The sequence below is a fragment of the Nyctereutes procyonoides genome, unplaced genomic scaffold (assembly GCF_905146905.1).
Source record: "Nyctereutes procyonoides isolate TBG_1078 unplaced genomic scaffold, NYPRO_anot_genome, whole genome shotgun sequence".
NCBI classification, from domain to species: Eukaryota; Metazoa; Chordata; class Mammalia; order Carnivora; family Canidae; genus Nyctereutes; species Nyctereutes procyonoides.
Genome location: NW_026575048.1, coordinates 18,158,124 through 18,178,328, shown reverse-complemented (window position 1 = coordinate 18,178,328; position 20,205 = coordinate 18,158,124). Strand labels below are relative to the sequence as shown.

The 20,205-nt window shown below is 36.0% G+C and overlaps 1 protein-coding gene across 4 annotated transcripts in view; it reads left to right on the top strand.

The window, feature by feature from the left end:
• Positions 1-20,205, top strand: part of ATAD2B (ATPase family AAA domain containing 2B) — a 168,182-nt gene that overhangs the window by 135,682 nt on the left and 12,295 nt on the right. For all 4 annotated transcript variants that reach the window (XM_055327103.1, XM_055327102.1, XM_055327101.1 and 1 more), the window contains exons 22-24: positions 2,959-3,118; positions 16,137-16,259; positions 19,265-19,402. In XM_055327103.1, coding sequence (XP_055183078.1) covers positions 2,959-3,118; positions 16,137-16,259; positions 19,265-19,402 — 421 coding nt within the window. The remainder of the gene's footprint in view (positions 1-2,958; positions 3,119-16,136; positions 16,260-19,264; positions 19,403-20,205) is intronic.

Below are 20,205 nucleotides of genomic sequence, written 5' to 3'. Positions count from 1 at the left end.
TAGTGAAAGAGTTGGGAAAGAAACCTGAAATTTATCTTTCATATTTTGGAAATGCCTGTGACTAAGATGCTGTTTGAAGTTAAGCATATCCTATGTAGCTAAAATTGTTTTTCCCTGCAAGGATTTTTCTCTGCTCCCAGTGGAAAATTTCTCACTTTCTATGTGTATTGTTTTGTGTCCTTGTGGGAGCATGGTTTGTGATGATAAGAAATTTTCCATTTGGAATCTACTATAATATTGTGGATGAAATTTTTGGTGGTGGTGTTTTTGTTTTTTTATCCTGGGATAATATAGTGTGTGGATGAACACAATACAGTCTTTACTGGCCTTCTTCTTATAGTTCAGACTCCATGTTTGAACAGCTTTGGTGTTTTTAGTTTTAATTTTTTCTTCATCTTTTTTAATTTTAATTATGAAATGATTCATAGTTTAATGTTGCGTCCTTGTTGTGAAATCTGTACTTTTGGACCTGAACAGATTCCTTTGGAATCATTACCTCATCTTTGGGAAGAATGAGCTATCATTGTTTTTTTCACCTCTGAAAACAGTTATCCCACCCCACTCCCCCTTTTTTTGAGTAAAAGGACTATCTATAACTTTATTTGTATATTTATCCATGATACATAGTTTTATATATTTGATCCTTTTAACAACCTCACAAGGTCATTATTATTCTTATATTGCAGCTGAGGAAACTGAGGCTCCCAGGCAAGTGACATAGCCAAGACTCAAAGGTTTTTTGAAATTTAAAGTCCACATTCCTTACATTATATCACAGTTATACCTAAATTTTTCTTCTGCAATGACAGGAATTGCCTAATTTACTTTTGCAATTAATACATACCATTTTATATTTGCGGAACATTTTTTTTCCCCTTTTAGTGCTATCAGATAATCTTGAAACTGTCAGCCAACTTTCTTTTTCTTTTTATGAGATTTTATTTATTGATGCGAGAGAGAGGGGGAGAGAGAGAGAGAGAGAGAATGAGAATGGCAGGACAGGGGTGAGCAGAGAAGGAGGGAGAAGCAGGGAGCCTGATATTGTGGGGCTCCATCCCACACCCTAGGATCACGACCTGAGCCCAAGGCAGATGCTTAACTGGCTGAGACACCCAGATGCCCTCAGCCCACTTTAAAGATTATTTTGGATGTTTATTTTTGTTTCAAATTGGGTATGGGACCCTGACACTTATTTGATAATGGCTTGACTTCAAGTCAACCTCCCATACTGGGATTAAACCAATTTTGCCTTTTCCCCCAGAACTCTTTCTAAACAGAAGAGGTGATCAGATTTCAGATGCCATCTGTGATAGAGTAAAAGTTTTATAAAGGATGGTAGGGCATTGGAAGGGGATAGAAAATGTTGGTCAGATAAAACTTTTATTCAAGGATTATGTTTCTTACTTTCTCTTTTATTCTTATGTCCTTCTGTTGTTCTTTGCTCTTGAAGCTGAAAATGTAGAGGTCTCTGTGAAACATGAGGGAAAGACACGATTAAAAATTTTTAAAAAAGATTTTATTTATTTAAGAGAGAGCATGAGTGGGGTGTAGGGGTGGGGGGAAGGGGCAAAGGGAGAGGGAGAAATAGACTTCCTGCTGAGTAGGGAGCCAGACGTGGGGCACATTCCAGGACCCCAAGATCATGATCCTAGCAGAAGGCAGATGCTTAACTGACTGAGCCACCCAGGTGCCCCACAAGATAACAACCTAAAATGTTAAAAATTTATATTCAGATAATGAATTTGAAATGTCTAAAAACTATGGAATTCCAAAGCTGGCTTCAGAGAAAACAGAAGTTTAGGAAATAAACATTAAGTTTAAAATTCAGTATTAGGGCAAAAATTTTATGATCTTTAGTAATATAAGTTTTTAAAGTGCTTTGCAGTTAATAAACATTTTCCACATGTACACAGAGGCATGGCAAATACCAGAGCCAAGAATCCAACTGATATCTTCTGAGCTATTGTTTATCAGTATAGCTCTGCTACCTCCCCTATAAGGAGATTTTCAGCTCCTAGAAATAAAAAAATAAATTATAACATGCCCATAAAATTTAAAAACGTATAAAATATGTGTGTGTATTTGCAATGGAAAAAAGTAACCTTCAGTTTCATAGAGCAGGAATTATCCTAGCTCTAGAATTTGGTCCTGGACTAATTTGATGTTTCTAAGATTGCTTTTATATCTGACCTGATTATTTGGTTTGAGATTTGCATTGAGGGAAGCAATAGATATAGATAGGTTGATAGAGCTGTCTTAGTGGACAAATGATATAAAACATTGGGCAAATCCTGACTTACTAGCCCTTATTTTGTGTTGTCTCCCAGGATATCGGCTCATAGAGCATGTTTACTTGTGAATGTGTTTATAATTAGGGGAGTCCAAGCAAATCTTTTACTAGTCATGAAGGCAATACTTATTTTTGTTATATAATTGACTCAAAATGTTTGTAATGACTCCAAAGGAGCAGAAAACACTTTCCATGAAATGATTCACCCTGGAAAAAGAAATTTTTTTGTTGTTGTTTAAAGATATTAAAGAGATTTACCAGAGAACTTTAATTATATGAAAAGTCTATGTTTCTTAATTTCCTTCAAAAAAAATTTCTTAAAGTAATATTTATTGATACTTACTGGGTGCTTTTACCAATACATTCTCTTCTCAGGTATATCCAAAGGACTAGGGGGAGAAAAGCTGACATAATTGGTTTTATATTTCAAAATCAGAAACATTTCTGAGTTCATTTAGATATGACTTGAAACTGAAGCTTTTCATGGAAAGTATGACTTCAAAGTAGTAACTTTAGTAGCATAAATTGCTCTACAATTTTATCCTCACTTATCATTATTCTTAAAATATCTGGATTTAATTATTAAATAACTATATGGTTTTATTTTGTGTTTTTATGAGTAGATCATAGGAAATAGAAGTAATTTTCATTAAAATATTTTCTTTTAGGTTTCAGATTATCTTGAAGTAATCAAGGAACCAATGGATTTATCAACAGTAATAACTAAAATTGATAAGCATAATTACCTGACTGCTAAGGATTTTCTGAAAGATATTGACCTCATCTGTAGCAATGCTCTAGAGTATAATCCAGATAAGGACCCAGGAGGTAAGGATGCTCTGGGGAAGGTTCACTTTGGTGATCAATGAGAAGATAGTGGAAAGTTTAAATACCCATATTTCAGGTAGATAAATTAGTATTTTATTTTATTTTATTTTTTATTTTTTATTTATTTTATTTATTCCTGAGAGAGAGAGAGAGAGGCCTAGACACAGGCAGAGGGAGAAGCAGGCTCCATGCAGTGAGCCCGACGCAGGACTCGATCCCAGGTCTCCAGGATCAGGCCCTGGGCTGAAGGCGACGCTAAACCAGGGGTGCCCAGATAAATTAGTTTTAATGACATATTATTGTATTTAGAAACTTCTTGATCAGGAACTCCTAATATACTTAAATGTTAAATATAATTATTAAAATAATTTATTTATGAAATTAAATAATGGATTTAAATAAGGATTTTATATTTTAGGTATTCTGTTCAGGGTTTAGTTTCTTCATTTATATTTTACTTTTTGTACTTAGATTCTTATTTCATTCAGGTAGGATGGAAAACTGAGTAATTGAGAATTTAATGTAAAATTTATTTATTTGGTCAAGATCACCAGCACTGATAAACACTGGGAATTCCAGATTGGTGGGAACTCATTATAGAGTAAGTTTACATGTAAAAGACCCTTTTAAGTAGATAGTACATATTCTGTAGATTGTGGGTATTTTAATGCAATTTTATTGTTTTGTTCCTAATCCAATCCTGTACTTAAATCTGTAGTCCCTGCTCTTTGAGTGCCCTCCATGGAGGACCAGTAGGAACATATCTGTAGTTAAACAAGATGAATTGATTGATTCGTTGTAACAAGGAAGAATATGTATCACGTGGAACCATATAGGATTTGAGCTTGTGCTAAGGATTTTGGAGAGGATTTAAGAAAGTAGGGCATTGTAGTAGATTGGATGCTCTTAGAAGTGGGGGGTGATTTTGATATTAGATATTTTAAGAACCTGGAAGGCAGGAAGGGAGTAAAGCTAAAACTGGGATGGGTAAAGAAGAAGCAGTCATCCATTTTATCCGAGATAGGATTTTACATGCTTGTTTTTGTGGCTCTGACAATATTCATGCTTTTGTCTATGTTCAGATATTGGGGGGCTCTTATTTTTATTTTGATTTGTCGTGGTCACGGAGTGGCCTTTTCTGATGTTGTGTTCTGTAAAAATTGTTTATGTTTAATATGAGTACACCAAGGTCTAGCTGATAGTGCCAGGCCATTTTCCAGTTAACAGGGGCTATTACTCTCTTTCTCACTCTGCTGAGGATTCTGTTTCTTCAACAGGTGATAGACAAGTAAGATGCTTTTTACTTCTTAAACATTGATTTAAGTTTCACTTATCTCAAGGTAGAGTACAGTTTTCTGCTTTTTTTCTGTGTTTATGGGTAGTGGTTCTTAGGCCACTTGTTAGAATGACCCCAATCTCTCACTTTCACATGAAATTGGGTGTTTTTCATCTAAATTTAGATCACCGCACATCAGATATCCTAATTCCAAGTTTATAGGCAGAATAACATTTTACATAGCTGTTCTTTTTTTTTTTTTAAAGATTTTATTTAATTATTCATGATAGTCACACAGAGAGAGACAGAGAGGCAGAGTCACAGGCAGAGGGAGAAGCAGGCTCCATGCACCGGTAGCCTGATGTGGGATTCGATCCCGGGTCTCCAGGATCGCGCCCCGGGCCAAAGGCAGGCGCCAAACCGCTGCGCCACCCAGGGATCCCACATAGCTGTTCTTAAGCTTTGTATTAGGACATTTGCCTCTTGTTAGTTTTTGTTTCTTTTATTTTGACTTTTTATTATATATGTTGTGTAGAAACATTTCTAAAGACTAAAAGAAGATAAGTAACTCCATTACCTTGTGTTCTTTCTCACACACGGGAATGTATTGTACATGGAATATATACATGCATAATATTTTTACTAAAATGAAAATACAATTTTTGTGAATTTTGTCATTCATGGATTATTTTGTGAAAAGCATATGAGTTAATATATTCCTATGACATTATTTTAATCACATAGATGTACTATTATAGCTAATACCCCATTGGAGATCCTAGATTTTTTAGTTTTTTCCTGTTATAATATTGATGAATATCTTTGTAGTATAAATTTTATGTACATCCTTAACTATTTCCTTAGAATGATTTTCTTAAAGTGAAATTTCTGAATCAAGGAATATATCTTTCTCTATATATCTTCTAAGGCTTTTAATCTATACAGTTAAATTTTTCTCCCAGCTTTGTTTTCTTTTGTCAGCACCATCAAGGCCCCTGTTAGCCAATATAAGTTTTGTGTGAGTGAGCGAATCTCCTTTTGTATAGATGGCCTCCATCAACAGGACATAGTTTGGGTAGTGAAGAATGGGCTGGATGTCAGCTTCATTTGATTTCCTTGCTGGGGCCCTTGAGTAGGGTACAGTCTGCACAAGAGTTTAGAGTGGCCTTGACCAAAGTATGAGAGTACTTATACTGTTTTAGTGTTCTAGACACAGGGGTTGCTGAAACTGTACTAGGTAATAAGAGTTTGGGCTTTGGATTTGTACCTAAGCGTTAGTCCCAGTTCTGCTATTTTCTAGTTCATTAATGTGATCAAGTTTAGTCCTCTAAATTTTAGTATTCTTATCTGCAAAATAGAGATAATTATAGTATTATTCTCATTGGGGTAGTTGTATGGGTTAAATGAGAAATTGTATTATGTTAAATATTACAGAACCACCATTTTCATATGGCTCAACCTAAATATGTTAAGCCTTTATCATAGTGCCTGAGACATGGTAAGTGTTCTGTAGAGGTTAGCAGTCCACATTTTAATTTTTGTTATCATTATTACTTAAATTGTGCTTAAAATTTTTTTTTTATAATAAAGTGGTTGCTTAGTGGGTACCTATGTATTTAATTCCCTGGACCACATTTAAAATTTAATCCTATTTTGGAAAAAGTCTAGGGATGGATAGTGAAAAATAAATTTGAATGTTTAGAGAAAGCCAATTGAGAGGGTCAATTCAGTTTTTTTCCCCCTATGTTACTTAATTATAACCACATTGAAATAATATTACTTTAAAGAAAGAAGCAGTGGTTTCTGGTGCATAATAAGCTTTTCCTATCTGTTGCAGTTGTATAACAGAGAATATGACTCTTAGAGTTGACATGGTATACTTAAAATTTTCTTTCTTCACTATTTTAGATGCAAAAAAGTGTGATATAATTTAAAGGCATGGTTTTGGCTCTGTTCAGATTATTTGCTATCTTTGAGATAAGAGGCTTGTTTTTTCCTTAGCAGAACCACTTGTTATGTATTAGGAAAACAACCTCAGGGTCTGTTGTGTAGCAAGTAGAAATTACAGGAGTGTTGTATTACTTTTACAAGTTCCCATGAGTATTTGGAGCTTACAGTGTTCTGTTTTGCAGAACCCTTGGCCATTTGGGGAAAAAATCTAGCATACACAAAGAAGACAAAAGCCAGTATTTTGAAAGCTATACATGTTGCCTAAATGTTTACCCAGATTATCTTTCTTGAGGATGATGTGGACAGAAATTAAATGTTAGCCAGAAGAATTTTAACCTGTAGTTCTAAATATAACTAGTATCAAATGTTTGACCCTAATTATTATCTTAAAGATATATAAACATATATATATATATGTATATATATATATGTTTAACCATTCCCCATTCTTTATCTTGCAGTACATCACATTGTCTAGCCCTCAGTCTCATCCCTAGAATGAGTCTAGCCCTCATTCACATACATACTATTATTGAGCTCATTTTGCTGAAAGTTCAGCCCTAATCTTGTACTCTTCTCAAAATCTTCTCTTTTGCACTAGTTTGCTTGGGAATAAAGCTTACAGCTTCACCCTAGCCTTTGGAGCCCTCTGCAGGCTGTGCTTCAGCCAAACTCATTAATATTTTCTGCTAGTATTTATGAGTACCACGTACTAGTTACTAAGCCTGGGTGCTTAGAATACAAAAGTGACTGTGACAGTCCTTGCCTCTTGCGGCAGAGATACTCAGATGTAATATATGTTTAATGATTACTGTGTGGCAGACATTATGCTGTGTGTTACGGTATTAGTTTGCTAGAACTTTCATAACAAAATTATATAGACTAAAAGTGGCTTAAAGAACAGAAATTAATTTTCTTAGAGTTCTGGAAGCTGTGAGTCCAAAATGAAAGTGTCAGTAGATTTGGTTTCTCTTTAGTATTCCTTTTGGCTTACAGATGGCTGCCTTCTTGCTGTGACCTCATATGCTCATTTCTCTGTATGCACACACCCCTTGTGTCTCTTTGCCAAATTTCCTCTTATAAGGACATAGATCAAATTAGGACCTACTCATACAACCTTATTTTATCTTAGTTACTTCTTTAAGAGCTCTATTTTTATTTATTTTTTTAAGATTTATTTATTTATTTGTGTGAGAGAGAGCAACCACAAACGGGAGAGGCAGAGGGAGAGAAACCCTTAAGCAGACTTTTCCCCCACCTGCCAAGTGTGGAGGCCAATGCAGGGCTCATGACCTGAGCCAAAATCAAGAGTTGGATGCCTAACCGACTGAGTCACTTGGGTGCCTCTGCAGTTGTAATAGATTATTAAGGTAGAGCATAGAGGTGGCAGTTACAAATTTTTTTTTAAACAAAGTTTCAGTTTGTTTGTTTATTTATTTATTTATTTATTTATTTATTTATTTATTTATTTATTTATTTATTTATTTATTTATGATAGTCACACAGAATGAGAGAGAGAGGCAGAGACACAGGCAGAGGAAGAAGCAGGCTCCGTGCACCGGGATCCCGACGTGGGATTCGATCCTGGGTCTCCAGGATCGCGCCCTGGGCGAAAGGCAGGCACTAAACTGCTGCGCCACCCAGGGATCCCCGGCAGTTACAAATTTTGTCTTGAAGTGACCACAGATGACTATAGTGCAGTTTTATAAGGTCTTTGTTAGAAATATGTACACATTGTGAGTGGAGCACAGAGGAAAAGACACTACCTAGAAATGGATAAGATTAGGAAAAGCATTCATTCCAGGCTGACAGAAGTAGTGTACAAAAATTATAAAAAGAGAGGGAATGTGCTAGAGAATAGAGCAGAACAGTGGTGGGAAATGAATCTGTTTTCTCTCTTTTTTTAAAAAGATTTTATTTATTTATTTATTCATGAGAGACACACAGAGAGAAAGAGGCAGAGACACAGGCAGAGGGAGAAGCAGGCTCCATGCAGGGAGCCCGACTTGGGACTTGATCCTGAAACTCTATCTGGGAACTCCAGGTTCACACCCTGGGTTGAAGGCGGCACTAAACCACTGAGCCATCTGGGCTTTCCATGAATCTGTTCTCTTAACCACCACATCTCCATTTACTGAACATCCATGTATGGAATATTCTCATATGCATAAATCATGGTCTGTGCTGGAAATGTATAGCTCTGGTCTGGAAGATGCCTAAAGCCCACTTAGTAGAGAGTCCTACAGATAAATGTCCTAGAAAGTCCCTATCTTCTTTTGATCCTGTATAAGGACTTCAAAGTTAATTTTCTAAGTGATAAGGAGCGATTGGATGGTTTTGAGACAGAAAGTGATACAGTTTGATTTGCATTTAAGAGTATAGTATTGCAGGCAGTGTCAGTTTTGGGGTAGCGGTCAGGAGAGTAGCAGAGATGGAGGTTAGAAGACCAATTAAAATTCAGTAGCAGTGGCGGCAGAGATTGGACATAAAGGGCCTAGTGACCAATCGATTAGATGTAACTGACAGAAATCTAGAATGACTCCTGAGTTTGTGGTCTGAGCATGGTTAAGTAATATGAGAAGGAAACCAATAGAGGAACAGGTTTATGGGCAGTATGCTAAGTTTAATTTTGGACATATTAGTATGAGCTAACCTTCGGTGCACGCCCAGATAAAATGCTGATATTACAGAGTAGTAGTTATATATATGGTTCTGGACATTGGGAGACATTTGGGCAAGAAACATTGTTGGAGTCATCAGTGTATAGGAGTGAATGAGATCACATAGGTGGTATATAGAATGAGAAGAGAGAGAAGCCCACGAGGAATCCTCCCTTAAGAGATTTAGGTCCCAGTTCTCAGTTTAGCTCCAATCTTAACTGTTGGAATTTATGGTACCTTTGTTAAATGTATTGCCCCTACTGGGAGTGTGTACCACTTTTATTGAGGTGTAAGTTACATAGAATATGTTGTTTTTAAAACTACATATATCTTTTGAAATCCCACTCACCCTTCAAGGAATATTAAATGCTACATTCATGAAAGTTTTTTTGGATGTCCTTCCAGTTGTAAGTAATCCCTTCATCTTGGAATCATAACACTATGTAACTTTCCTGCGATACTTTTTATCTACCCCACCACCACCTGCCTCCTTGAGCTGAAATAGTTACTTGTTACTCCTTATCCCTTGTTTTAGACCCTAAGCTGATTAGGAACAGGATCTGTATAAGTGTATGTATGGAGCATATTCTTAATAAATGTGGCCAGTGAGTAAATTTCATCAGTTGTTCTCTTGTTGAGCACTAACTGAAGGAGTTTCAGATTAGATAGAAATTATAAAATGGAGACAATTTAGATATGAGCCAGTAAATACATAAAATTTCTTATTTATGAAATAATTTGGGATAAAACATCCTATAAAATTAGCTTTTCTTAAAATACTATTAATCTTCCTTAATAACTTTATTGAAAAAAGCAGCTAGTATACTTCTCTTCACCAAAGTACAAAAGTAACACTGACACATTGATAATAGTTGTTACTTTTATAAAAGTAGTGATTGTTTTTAAAAATTTTATTTAAATTCAACTAAATAACATATGGTATATTATTAGTTTCAGAGGTAGAGTTCAATGATTCATCAGTCTTACATAACACCCAGTGCTCATTCCATCATATGTATTGTCTATCACCCAGTTACCCCATCCTCCTTGCCTACCTCCCCTCCAACAACCCTCAGTTTGTTTCCTATGGTTAAGAGTCTGTTATGGTTTGTCTCCCCCTCTGATTTTGTCTTATGTTATTTTTCCCTCCTTTGCCTATGATCCTGTTTTGTTTTTTAAATTCCACATATGAGTGAGATCATATGATAATGCCTTTCTCTGATTGACTTATTTTGCTTAGCATAATACCCTTTAGTTCCATTTGCTGCAAATGGCAAGACTTCATGTTTTTGATGGCTGAGTATGTGTGTGTGTGTGTGTGTGTGTGTGTGTGTACACACACCACATCTTCTTTATCCATTGGTTGATGGACTTCTGGGCTCTTTCCATATGTTGGATATTGTGGACATTGCTGCTATAATCAATGGGGTGCAGGTGCCTCTTCCAGTCACTGTATGCTTTGGATAAACACCTAGTCGTGCAGTTGCTAGGTCGTAGGGTAGCTCTAATTTTAAATTCTTGAGGAACCTCCATATTGTTTTCCAGAGTGGCTGCACCAGCTTGCATTCCCATCAACAGTGTGTGAGGGTTCCCGTTGCCAATATCTGTTGTTTCCTAACTTGTTAATTTTAGCCATTCTGACCAGTGTGAAGTGGTATCTCATTGTGGTTGAGATTTCCCTGATGCTGAGTGATGTTGAGCATTTTTTCATGTGTCTATTGGCCATTCGCATGTCTTCTCTGGAGAAATGGCTTTTCATGTCTTCTGCCTATTTCTTGACTGGATTATTTGTTTTTCGGATGTTGAGAAAAGTAGTGATTCTATTAATTTTATAGATTCTCCTCAATTTGCCCTAATAACCAATAGTTTTTTTATTGGGCTCAGAGGTTATATAATTTGTGCAAACCCACAAATGTTATATGGCACAACTGAATGGATTGGGTTCTGTCCTCAAAGCTAGTGTATGGTTTTTTGCTGTGCTTGTTATTTTCAAATTACATGGATTTTGAGAATCTTAAGATCATAAAGTATGAGACTAAAGAACTGGTAAACATATAGCTTATATTTTATTTATTTTTAAACTTTTGGTGGTCAGTAAAGCAAAGTTTATTGAGTGATAGTACAAAAGCTCCTGAAGAGGGAGAGCGGGAACTCAAGAGAGTTGCCCTGTAGTTTATATCTTAAAGCACTGTTTAAAGTAAGGATTTTAAGACTGATGTCCATGAGAGCGTCTCTGAACAATAACATCCCAAATTGTATACATGTGTGATTTTTCATTTTTATCACATGCTTATAAGGATCTAAGATGACCCCCCTACCTCTTGAAAAAGATGAAGTTTGAAGACATCACATCTCTTCTACTTTTAATGTTCTATAAACTTATGGTTCGTTGCTATGTATAAAACATAGATGCAATTCTAACGTAAGAATGATTAAAAATAATTATAATTGTAAGCACATGAAAAATACTGTTTCCTCATCAAATGCAGATGCTCTTCAGAATAAATTCATTATCCTTCAGGTCAATGGGAAATTTTTATGGATTGCTTTGCTTTGCTTTGCTTTGCTTTGCTTTGCTTTGCTTTGCTTTGCTTTGCTTTGCTTTGCTTTGCTTTGCTTTGCTTTGCTTTGCTCTTCCTTCCTTCCTTCCTTCCTTCCTTCCTTCCTTCCTTCCTTCCTTCCTTCCTTCCTTCCTTCCTTCCTTCCTTCCTTCCCCATTTAATTGGGGATGGAATGTGAGCAGGAAGCATACATTTAAAAAGAAAGACTATTGAGTTATTTTAGAGTGATAATTTGCCAGATACGTGGCTTTAGATTTAATCTTGCCTCTTAGCTTTTTCAAGCTGAGGTAGAAAGCCAGTGGCATGTGCACCACGAATATTGTATTATCAGCTTGAAAGTACAGCTACTTCTAAGGATGTTCATTGTAGGTTTTTATGTGTAATAGGTAAAATTTGAAGCAATGTAAGACTTATAACAATAGAACAATAATTTTGAAAAATTAAGGTACATCCTCCTCTGGATTTTCATTATTTTTATAATCATTCATTCATTCATTCATTCGAGACACAGAGAAAGAGAGGCAGAGACACAGGCAGAGGGAGAAGCAGCCTCCATGCAGGGAGCCTGACATGGTACTTGATTCCAGGACCCTGGGATCATGCCCTGAGCCAAAGGCAGACCTTCAACCGCTGAGCCACCCAGGTGTCCCCTACTTTGGATTTTTAAATAGCCATTATAGTTTGGTTCTCAAAGGATGTTTCAAAGTTATCAGGAGACTTCTGATTTTGGCTGTGATGGAGTAAAAGGGACCGAATTTATCCTCCTACCTGAAACAATGAAAAAAAAACTGAACAAAATGTATGAAAAAACAATTTTGAAGACACCGGATATCAGGAAACAAAGGCTAGTATTCCCCAAAAGATGAGAAACTACAGGTTGAGCCCTAGTTGCATCGAGAGTTTCCAGACTATGGTACAGGAAGGAAAAACCCAGGCAGAGGAAGTCTACCTGAATTACAGAGACAGCTGGAAATGTAAGGAGGGCAAAGTAGGTAGAGTTCTCAGGGCAGAAAGAAAGCAAGCTGTACAGAGAGAACACTCTGGAGATCTGCAGTGGATCTCTTCCAGTCTTAGGCTGAACACTGATTGGTGTATACATATGAGGAAACTATCTCAGACCAGAGAAAGGAAATATCCTTGAAGCTCACAGAGGACTAGCAATAGTGCAGCAAATATTTAGAGCTAATAAACCAACAGAGATAAAATAGGATCATAAATAAGTACACATCCAGAAGAAGTAAGAAAAAAAGGAAAAGGGAACAAGTGGAAAATAAATAGCAACTTTACTAATAATCACATAAATCACATTGAAAATAAATGATCTATTTTAGTGTAGTCTCAGTAGCTTATTTTTGCTTTTGTTTCCTTTGCCTGAGGAGACATATCTAGAAAAATGTTGCTAAGGCTGATGTCAGGGAATTTACTGTCCTTGTTCTGTTCTAGGAATTTTATGGTTTCAGGTCTTACACTTAAGTCTTTAATCCATTTTGAGTTTATTTTTGTGTATGATGTAAGAAAGTGGTCCAATTTCATTCTTGTGCATGTAGCTGTCCAGTTTTCCCAACACTGTTTGTTAAAGAGACTGTGTTTTCCCCATGTATATTCTTGTCTCTTTTGTCATAGATGAATTGACCATATAAGTGTGAGTTATATTTCTGTGCTTTCTATCCTGTACTGTTGATCTCTGTGTCTGTTTTTGTGACAGTGCCATACTGTTTCAGTTCTTACAGCTTTGTATTACATCTTGAAATCTGGAATTGTGATTTCAGACAAACCTCCAGCTTTGTTTTCCTTTCTCAAAGACTGCTTAGCTACTTGGGGTCTTTTGTGGTTCCATACACATTTTAGGATTATTTGTTCTAGTTTTGTGAAAAATGTTTTTGGTATTTTGATAGAGATTGTGTTGAATCTGCAGATTGCCTAGAATAGTGTAGACATTTTAGCAATATTCTTCCAATCCATGAACATGGAATATCTTTCCATCTATGTATATCATCCTCAGTTTCTTTCATCAGTGTTTTATATTTTCCAAAGCACAGGTGTTTCACTTCTTTGGTTAAGTTTATTCCTGAGTATTTTATTCTTTTTGGTGTGATCAAAATGTATACTTTTTTTTTTTGTTTTAAGATTTTATTTATTTGACAGAACACAAGTAGGGGGAGCAGCAGGCAGAGGGAGAGGGAGAAGCAACTCCCTGCTGAGAAGGGATCCCGATGTAGGGCTTGATCTCAGGACCCTGAAATCATGACCTGAGCTGAAGACAGATTCTTAGCTGACTGAGCCACCCAGGTGCCTCCAAAGTGTATACTTTAAATATATGCAATTTAATATATCTCTTCTGTACTGTAATAGATCTTTTTTTTTTAAGACTTAGGAAAGTACAGGATGTTAAATAATAAATTCAGATTGCACAGTTGTGGTTTTTTGGTCATAGATTCTTGAGATCTGTATTCATTTATTTCCATATATTCATGATATCTCTTTTTGGATATTTTTTACACACATCGAAATAAACTCTTTAAACTTTAATTTTTGACTTTTTTCCTCTTCTATTTATTCTCTCGTTATTTGCATATTTGAAAGTATTACTTCCATTTTCCCATTTTTCATGCAAGAAGCTAGACCATGATCCTTGATACATACCTCATCCCATACTTCATCATCAAGTTGTGTCCTTGAGAACGTATTTCAAATCCATAATCTTATCCTTTTCACCACCCCCACCCTCATTCAATTTGTTCTTCTCTCTCACTAAAAAAAGAGCCTTCTGATTATGTTTCCTGTTTTTATTCGTGACCCCTCCATTAGTTTCCAGATAATGGCTGGAGATGACCTTTTTTTTTTTTTTTAAGATTTTATTTCTTGGGGGGGGGTACAGCAGACGGAGGGGGACAAGCAGATTCTCCACTGAGCATGGAGCCCAGTGTGGAGCTCAATCCTGTGACCCTGAGATCATGACCAGAGCCTAAATCAAGACTTGGTTGCTTTACTGACACTGCTACCCAGACGTCCCTAGAGATGATCTTTTGAAGATGTTTGTTTATTTATTTATTTAAAAAAAAATATTTTATTTATTTATTCATGAGAGAGAGAGGCAGAGACATAGGCAGAGGGAGAAGCAGGCTCCATGCAGGGAGCTGGAAGTGGGACCCAATCCCGGGTTTCCAGGATCATGCCCCGGACTATCGGCACTAAACCACTGAGGCACCCAGCTGCCCGAAGATGGTCATTTAAATCATGTTACTTCTTTGTTCTGATCTTTTCAATGACTTTTCATTGCTCTTAGGATAAGGCCTGAATCCTTTTAAATACAGATTCGCATTTATCTTTTGTTTATTGTATTCTAATCACAGATTTTATTTATTTGTTTTAGAGAGAAAAGGAGGGTGAGCAGAGGGAGAGGGACTTCCTACTCAGACTCCTTGCTGAGTGCAAGCCCATTGTGGGGCTTGATCTCAGGACCCTGAGATCATGCAAAATCAAGAGTCAGATGCTTACCTGACTGAGCCACTCAGGCACCCCTTGACTTGACTTTTAATATTTCAGAGTTGCGTAGCTCTTGGGAGCACTTTTTATGTTGTATTTTTCATGAATGCAGGCTTTTCGAATAGTGTAAAGCAGAGACTTAATGTAAACATCAGGTGTGGTCTACCTAAAAGTGTGTATATTTCTTTCCTGGATCTACCTACAATTTATATACCGTCTTGTAGTTTTTGGCTTAGAGTGCTTGCTATATTTTTTGTTTCTGTCACAGATTTTTAATAAGTCACTTTTACTTAGGATGTATTATATTCACAGTTTTGACCAGTTTTCACTTATGGAGAAAATTATGTAAGATTTTCTGAATTCTCAATATCCATCTATAGAAACTCTGGTACTGGGCATATGGTGAATATTCTCCGAATCTCTTAAAATTTTTATTGAAAACCATGTTTTTGTTTTTTAAAACATAAAATCAAGTTTTGTGTCTTTGAGATAATGATTTGTTAAATAGGCGTATTAGTACAATTGAACCTGAACAGCACAGTTTGAACTACATAGGTCCCACTTATACATGGATCTTTTTTTTTTGTAAATGCAGTACAGTACTATAAATGTATTTTCTCTTATGATTTTCTTAACATTTCCATTTCTTTAGCTGTATTGTAAGAATACAGTATATGATACATTTAACATACAGGATATGTGTTAATGGACTATTTATGTTATCTATAAGACTTCTGGTCAGCATTATTATTACTATTTACTATTACTAGTAAATTTTTTTGGGGGGGAGTCAAAAGTTACAGGTTTTTGACTGTGTGGAGAGTTGGCACCTCTAATCCCTTTGTTGTGCAGGAGTCACTTGTACTTTGAAGTTCTAAAAAATACAGTTCTCAGAGAATTATCAAGGTTACTAAATAGCTTATTATATTTTTTACTCATCATTTAAATGAACCTGTTTCTCACCTGGAAGTGCTTTTTACAGTTTTATTTAAATGTTTGTGTTCTTTTCTTTCTCTTTTTAAGATACCCTTTGTTAATGTTATTTCATTTATCTATATAATAATGTATACCAACTTTTTTAACAGATAAAATAATTAGACATAGGGCTTGTACCCTGAAGGACACAGCACATGCCATCATTGCAGCTGAATTGGATCCAGAATTTAATAAACTCTGTGAAGAAATTAAGGAAGCTAGAATAAAAAGAGGTAAGTTTATAGAAATGAACTTGCTTCTGGAGACCAAGAATCATTGTTACTGAATGATGTTATGAAAATAATCTATATTGAGGCACACACTTTATATATTTTGGTACTAATGTGTCATATAAATTCTCAAAGGTATTTTAAAATTTTACTTTCTGGAAAAGTTTTAGTACAGAAGTGCAAATTACAGAAATAAAATTCTGTTTAGTGAAAATTTTTTTGTAGGAGTTTATCTGTTAATGATTTTTATTCTTAAAGGATTTAGATAGACTTTCATATCATAGAGGGTTTACTTTTTAAAAGTTTTTAGGAATATTGTTTTTGTTTTCCCTATTGACGTTTATGTGCAGTTCTGTTAATACAAAACTAACAGAATTAGCAAATGTGGTTTGTTCAGTGTATAATCCTGTCCTTGAGGAACTCAGTAGGAGACAGAATTATAAAACAAACCAATACAGTTGAAGTATATGAGTTGGTTGAAACATGTTTATAGCACAGAGGAGGAGACTTCCTGTTATGGATCTCAGTGTATTTCATCCAGAGTTTGGGGAATGAATATATAGGAGTGTTGTCTCTAGTGGAGTGGAAAAAGAGAGGTAGTGACAGAGGAGGGGGAGGTATTTGTAACCAGAGCAGATTAATAGCATATGTAAAAGCACAGAGATGTGAAATAACATGATATATTTGAAGAACTGCAAACTGTGTGGTATTGCTGAAGCTGTACAGAATGGGAAATAGATCTCAAGAGGTGAGCTGAGTCCAGGACATTGAAATTAAGAAGCTTTTTTCCCTACTTCTTAGGCCCTCCCTGGTCACCTAATTTAAAATAGGCTCTGGTCACCATAGCACATAGCATTTTGTCTTTTTTTTTTTTCTTGGTCTCTTTCCCTTATTTGGAATAGAAGTGTTGTGAATGGTTTGTTCATAGTTCTACTGCAGTCCCTAGAATCTGTCCTATAAATATTTGAATGAATTGATGCCAATGCTAAGGAGCTTAAGACTTTATCCTGTAGGTCAGTGTTTTTCAAAATATGTGTGCCTAACACCCACATCAGCTTATTAGACTTAGGGAATTAGATTCTCTGAGAGTAGTAAGGCTGAGAAATTTATACTTTAACAAACTATTCAAGTGGTTTTTGGTTTGGTTTGAGAACCATTGCCATAGTCAATATGAGTCACTGAAATATTTTAAGCTGTGGAATTGGTAAATTGCTTTGGCAGCAGGAAATAGCAAGGTCAGTGTGGTAGGATAGAAGGATGGACCAGTCGAAAACTGTTGGAGCCAGTTTGGAAAACAGTTTGGCAGTTTCTAAAAAATTAAGCATAACATTTACCATATGACCCAGTGATTCTACTCCTGGAAACAACCCAAGATAAATGAAAACATATGCTTGTATAGAGACTGTTCATAACAACTAAAAACTGGAAACAATGCAAATGCCTATCAACCAGTGAATGGGTAAACAAAACAGTATATCAGACAATGGCATACTGCTCAGTCATAAAAAGAAACAAACTACTGATACATGGTACAACATAGGTGAACATAGGAACATTATCCTAAGTGAAAGAATCCAGTTATAAAAGACCACCTGTTTTGTGTGATTCCGTTTATATGAAACGTTCTTTTGTGAAGTATGTGGAGACAAAAAGTAGATTCGCTGGGGCCTGGGATAGTTTACCAAAAATTAGGCTGCTGTGGTGATTGTATAGCTCTGTAACTATACTAAAAATCAGTATGCTTCAGATGAGTGATTTTTTTTTTTATTATCATGTAAGTTGCACCTCAATAAAGCATTTGGGGGGAAAAGTTGTTGGACTTGTGCAGAGTTTTAATTCGTGAAATGGGAATGGATATAGGATCAATGCAGGAGAGATTTGGGGCATGATTGGAGGCCATTGGGAAGGGAAGGAAGAGTCAAAATTGGCTGCCCATATTACAGGTTCAGTGACTTAGTAGATATTAATACTACCAACAGAGATAGGGGAATATCTCACTGGAAATAGGGATAAACAGGTTTTTTTTTTTTTCTTTTGAACAGGTTTTTTGGTGGGGAAAGATAAACTAATTACCTTTAATTTGACCCATCATTAGGATATCCAGTTGGATACATAAGATAGGCAATTGAATGTATGGGTCAGAAGCTCAAGAGATGCTTGGGCTAAATAGTTAGATGTGGGAATTATTATGTAATGGTGATAGAATCTGAAGGCATAAATGATACTTTTTGGTAGAAGGTATAGATCAGAGTGAGAAGAAAAGAAATTCCAGAGACAACCCTGAGAAACACCATTTAATGACCATATAGAAGAGACAAGTCTAGTGAGGGAAAATGAGCTGGGGTGGTTTTTCTTAGAAAGATCAGTGTAGGAAATCCAAACTTACTGCAATGTGGTGTGACAGACAGCTAATACCAGATGAAAACAGTTCTTGTGAATGGGGTTTAATGGTCTAACAAACACACATTCTAAGATGGCAGAAATAATAACTTTTAGACAATATATAGATATTTTTAAAGATTTTATTTATTTATTCATGCGAGACACAAGAGAAAGAGAGAGAGGCAGAGACATAGGCAGAGGGAGAAGCAGGCTCCATGCAGGGAGCCCGATGTGGGACTCGATCCCAGGACTCCAGGATCACGTCCTGGGCTGAAGGCGGGCACTAAACTGCTGAGCCACCCAGGGATCCCCTTTTAGACAATATATTACTATTGTCCTACAGTCATAAGAATGTGTAGTTTTGTAAATTAAACCAAGCAAATATAGGGTTCCTTTGGGGATTAAGTGTTAAGCATGGGCTGCTAGGTTATTTTGTTAAGATTTTATATCTAGTTTCTTTACTATCTTAAAACAAAAGGTACTGTTTTCATCTGAATTACGAACTGTCCAGGTGTAATTAATGACTAAAACTTGGTTCTGTATTTCAGACTTTTTTTTTTTTTTTACCTTGTTGGTTTATGTAGCTGGGAATATTTAAATAGGTGTTGCTTATCTTCTGCCTGCAGGCTTATCAGTAACAGCAGAACAAATAAATCCTCATGGGACTGGAGCTCGGAAGACAGAAACTAGAGTTGAAGAGGCATTTCGGCACAAACAAAGAAATCCATTGGATGTTTGGCATAACTCTGCAAATAAATGTGCATGTGAGTGTTTGAGACCATGTTATCCAGTAGTGGGAACAGCTGAGAAGGATGCAAATTTGTTAGGAGCTGGGGACACAAACCAGGTGCTGCTGTGTTCCCTCAGGTCTTCTCTCTGTTCAGAGGTGAAGAGCTTGTGCAGTAGGATGTGGAATCAGAAGTCTACTTCTGTAACTGCATTTGCTCTTTTCTATCTACATTTCAGTCCTTGCTGTTGTTCATTGAACTAGGTTTGAATACTTTCAGCTTTAAACTTTGGTTTTTGGACAGAGATGTGGAGCCAACAGACTTTCTATCCACTCCTGCCTCCAGCCCTAAACCTTTGCTGTGTAATATATAGGATGTTCTCTCTATGGTGGAAAATGGCAACTTTGACTTAAGAGAGTGGCCATTGTGACAGAAGTTGATTTTCCTAAAAGAATATCTTGTGCTCAGTTTGAAGAATCTATACAGCCTTTTTAATGTAGTTTTAAGTGAGATATGTTTAGAAAGGGAAAATTCAGTGTTCTAGGTTTTCTTCACTTTTCCTCGTACATGGTGATTTATAAGATTTCTGAAAGACCATTGTTAACGAACACAGCATCTTCCTAATATAGTCCATCTGTTTCGCCTAGGTAGCCACCCCTAGAAGGTATATGCTAGTCTGGTATAAAGGTGGTTGTACTATTGAAACTGTCAGTAAGGCTGGCCATAATAGATTCTTTCACCAGTGGCACTGAATTTGAATGAATGAACCAGACTCTCTCTCTCTTTTTTAAGTTCTTCTCTTTGTGATAAATGATACTCAAACATGAGAAAATTTGAAG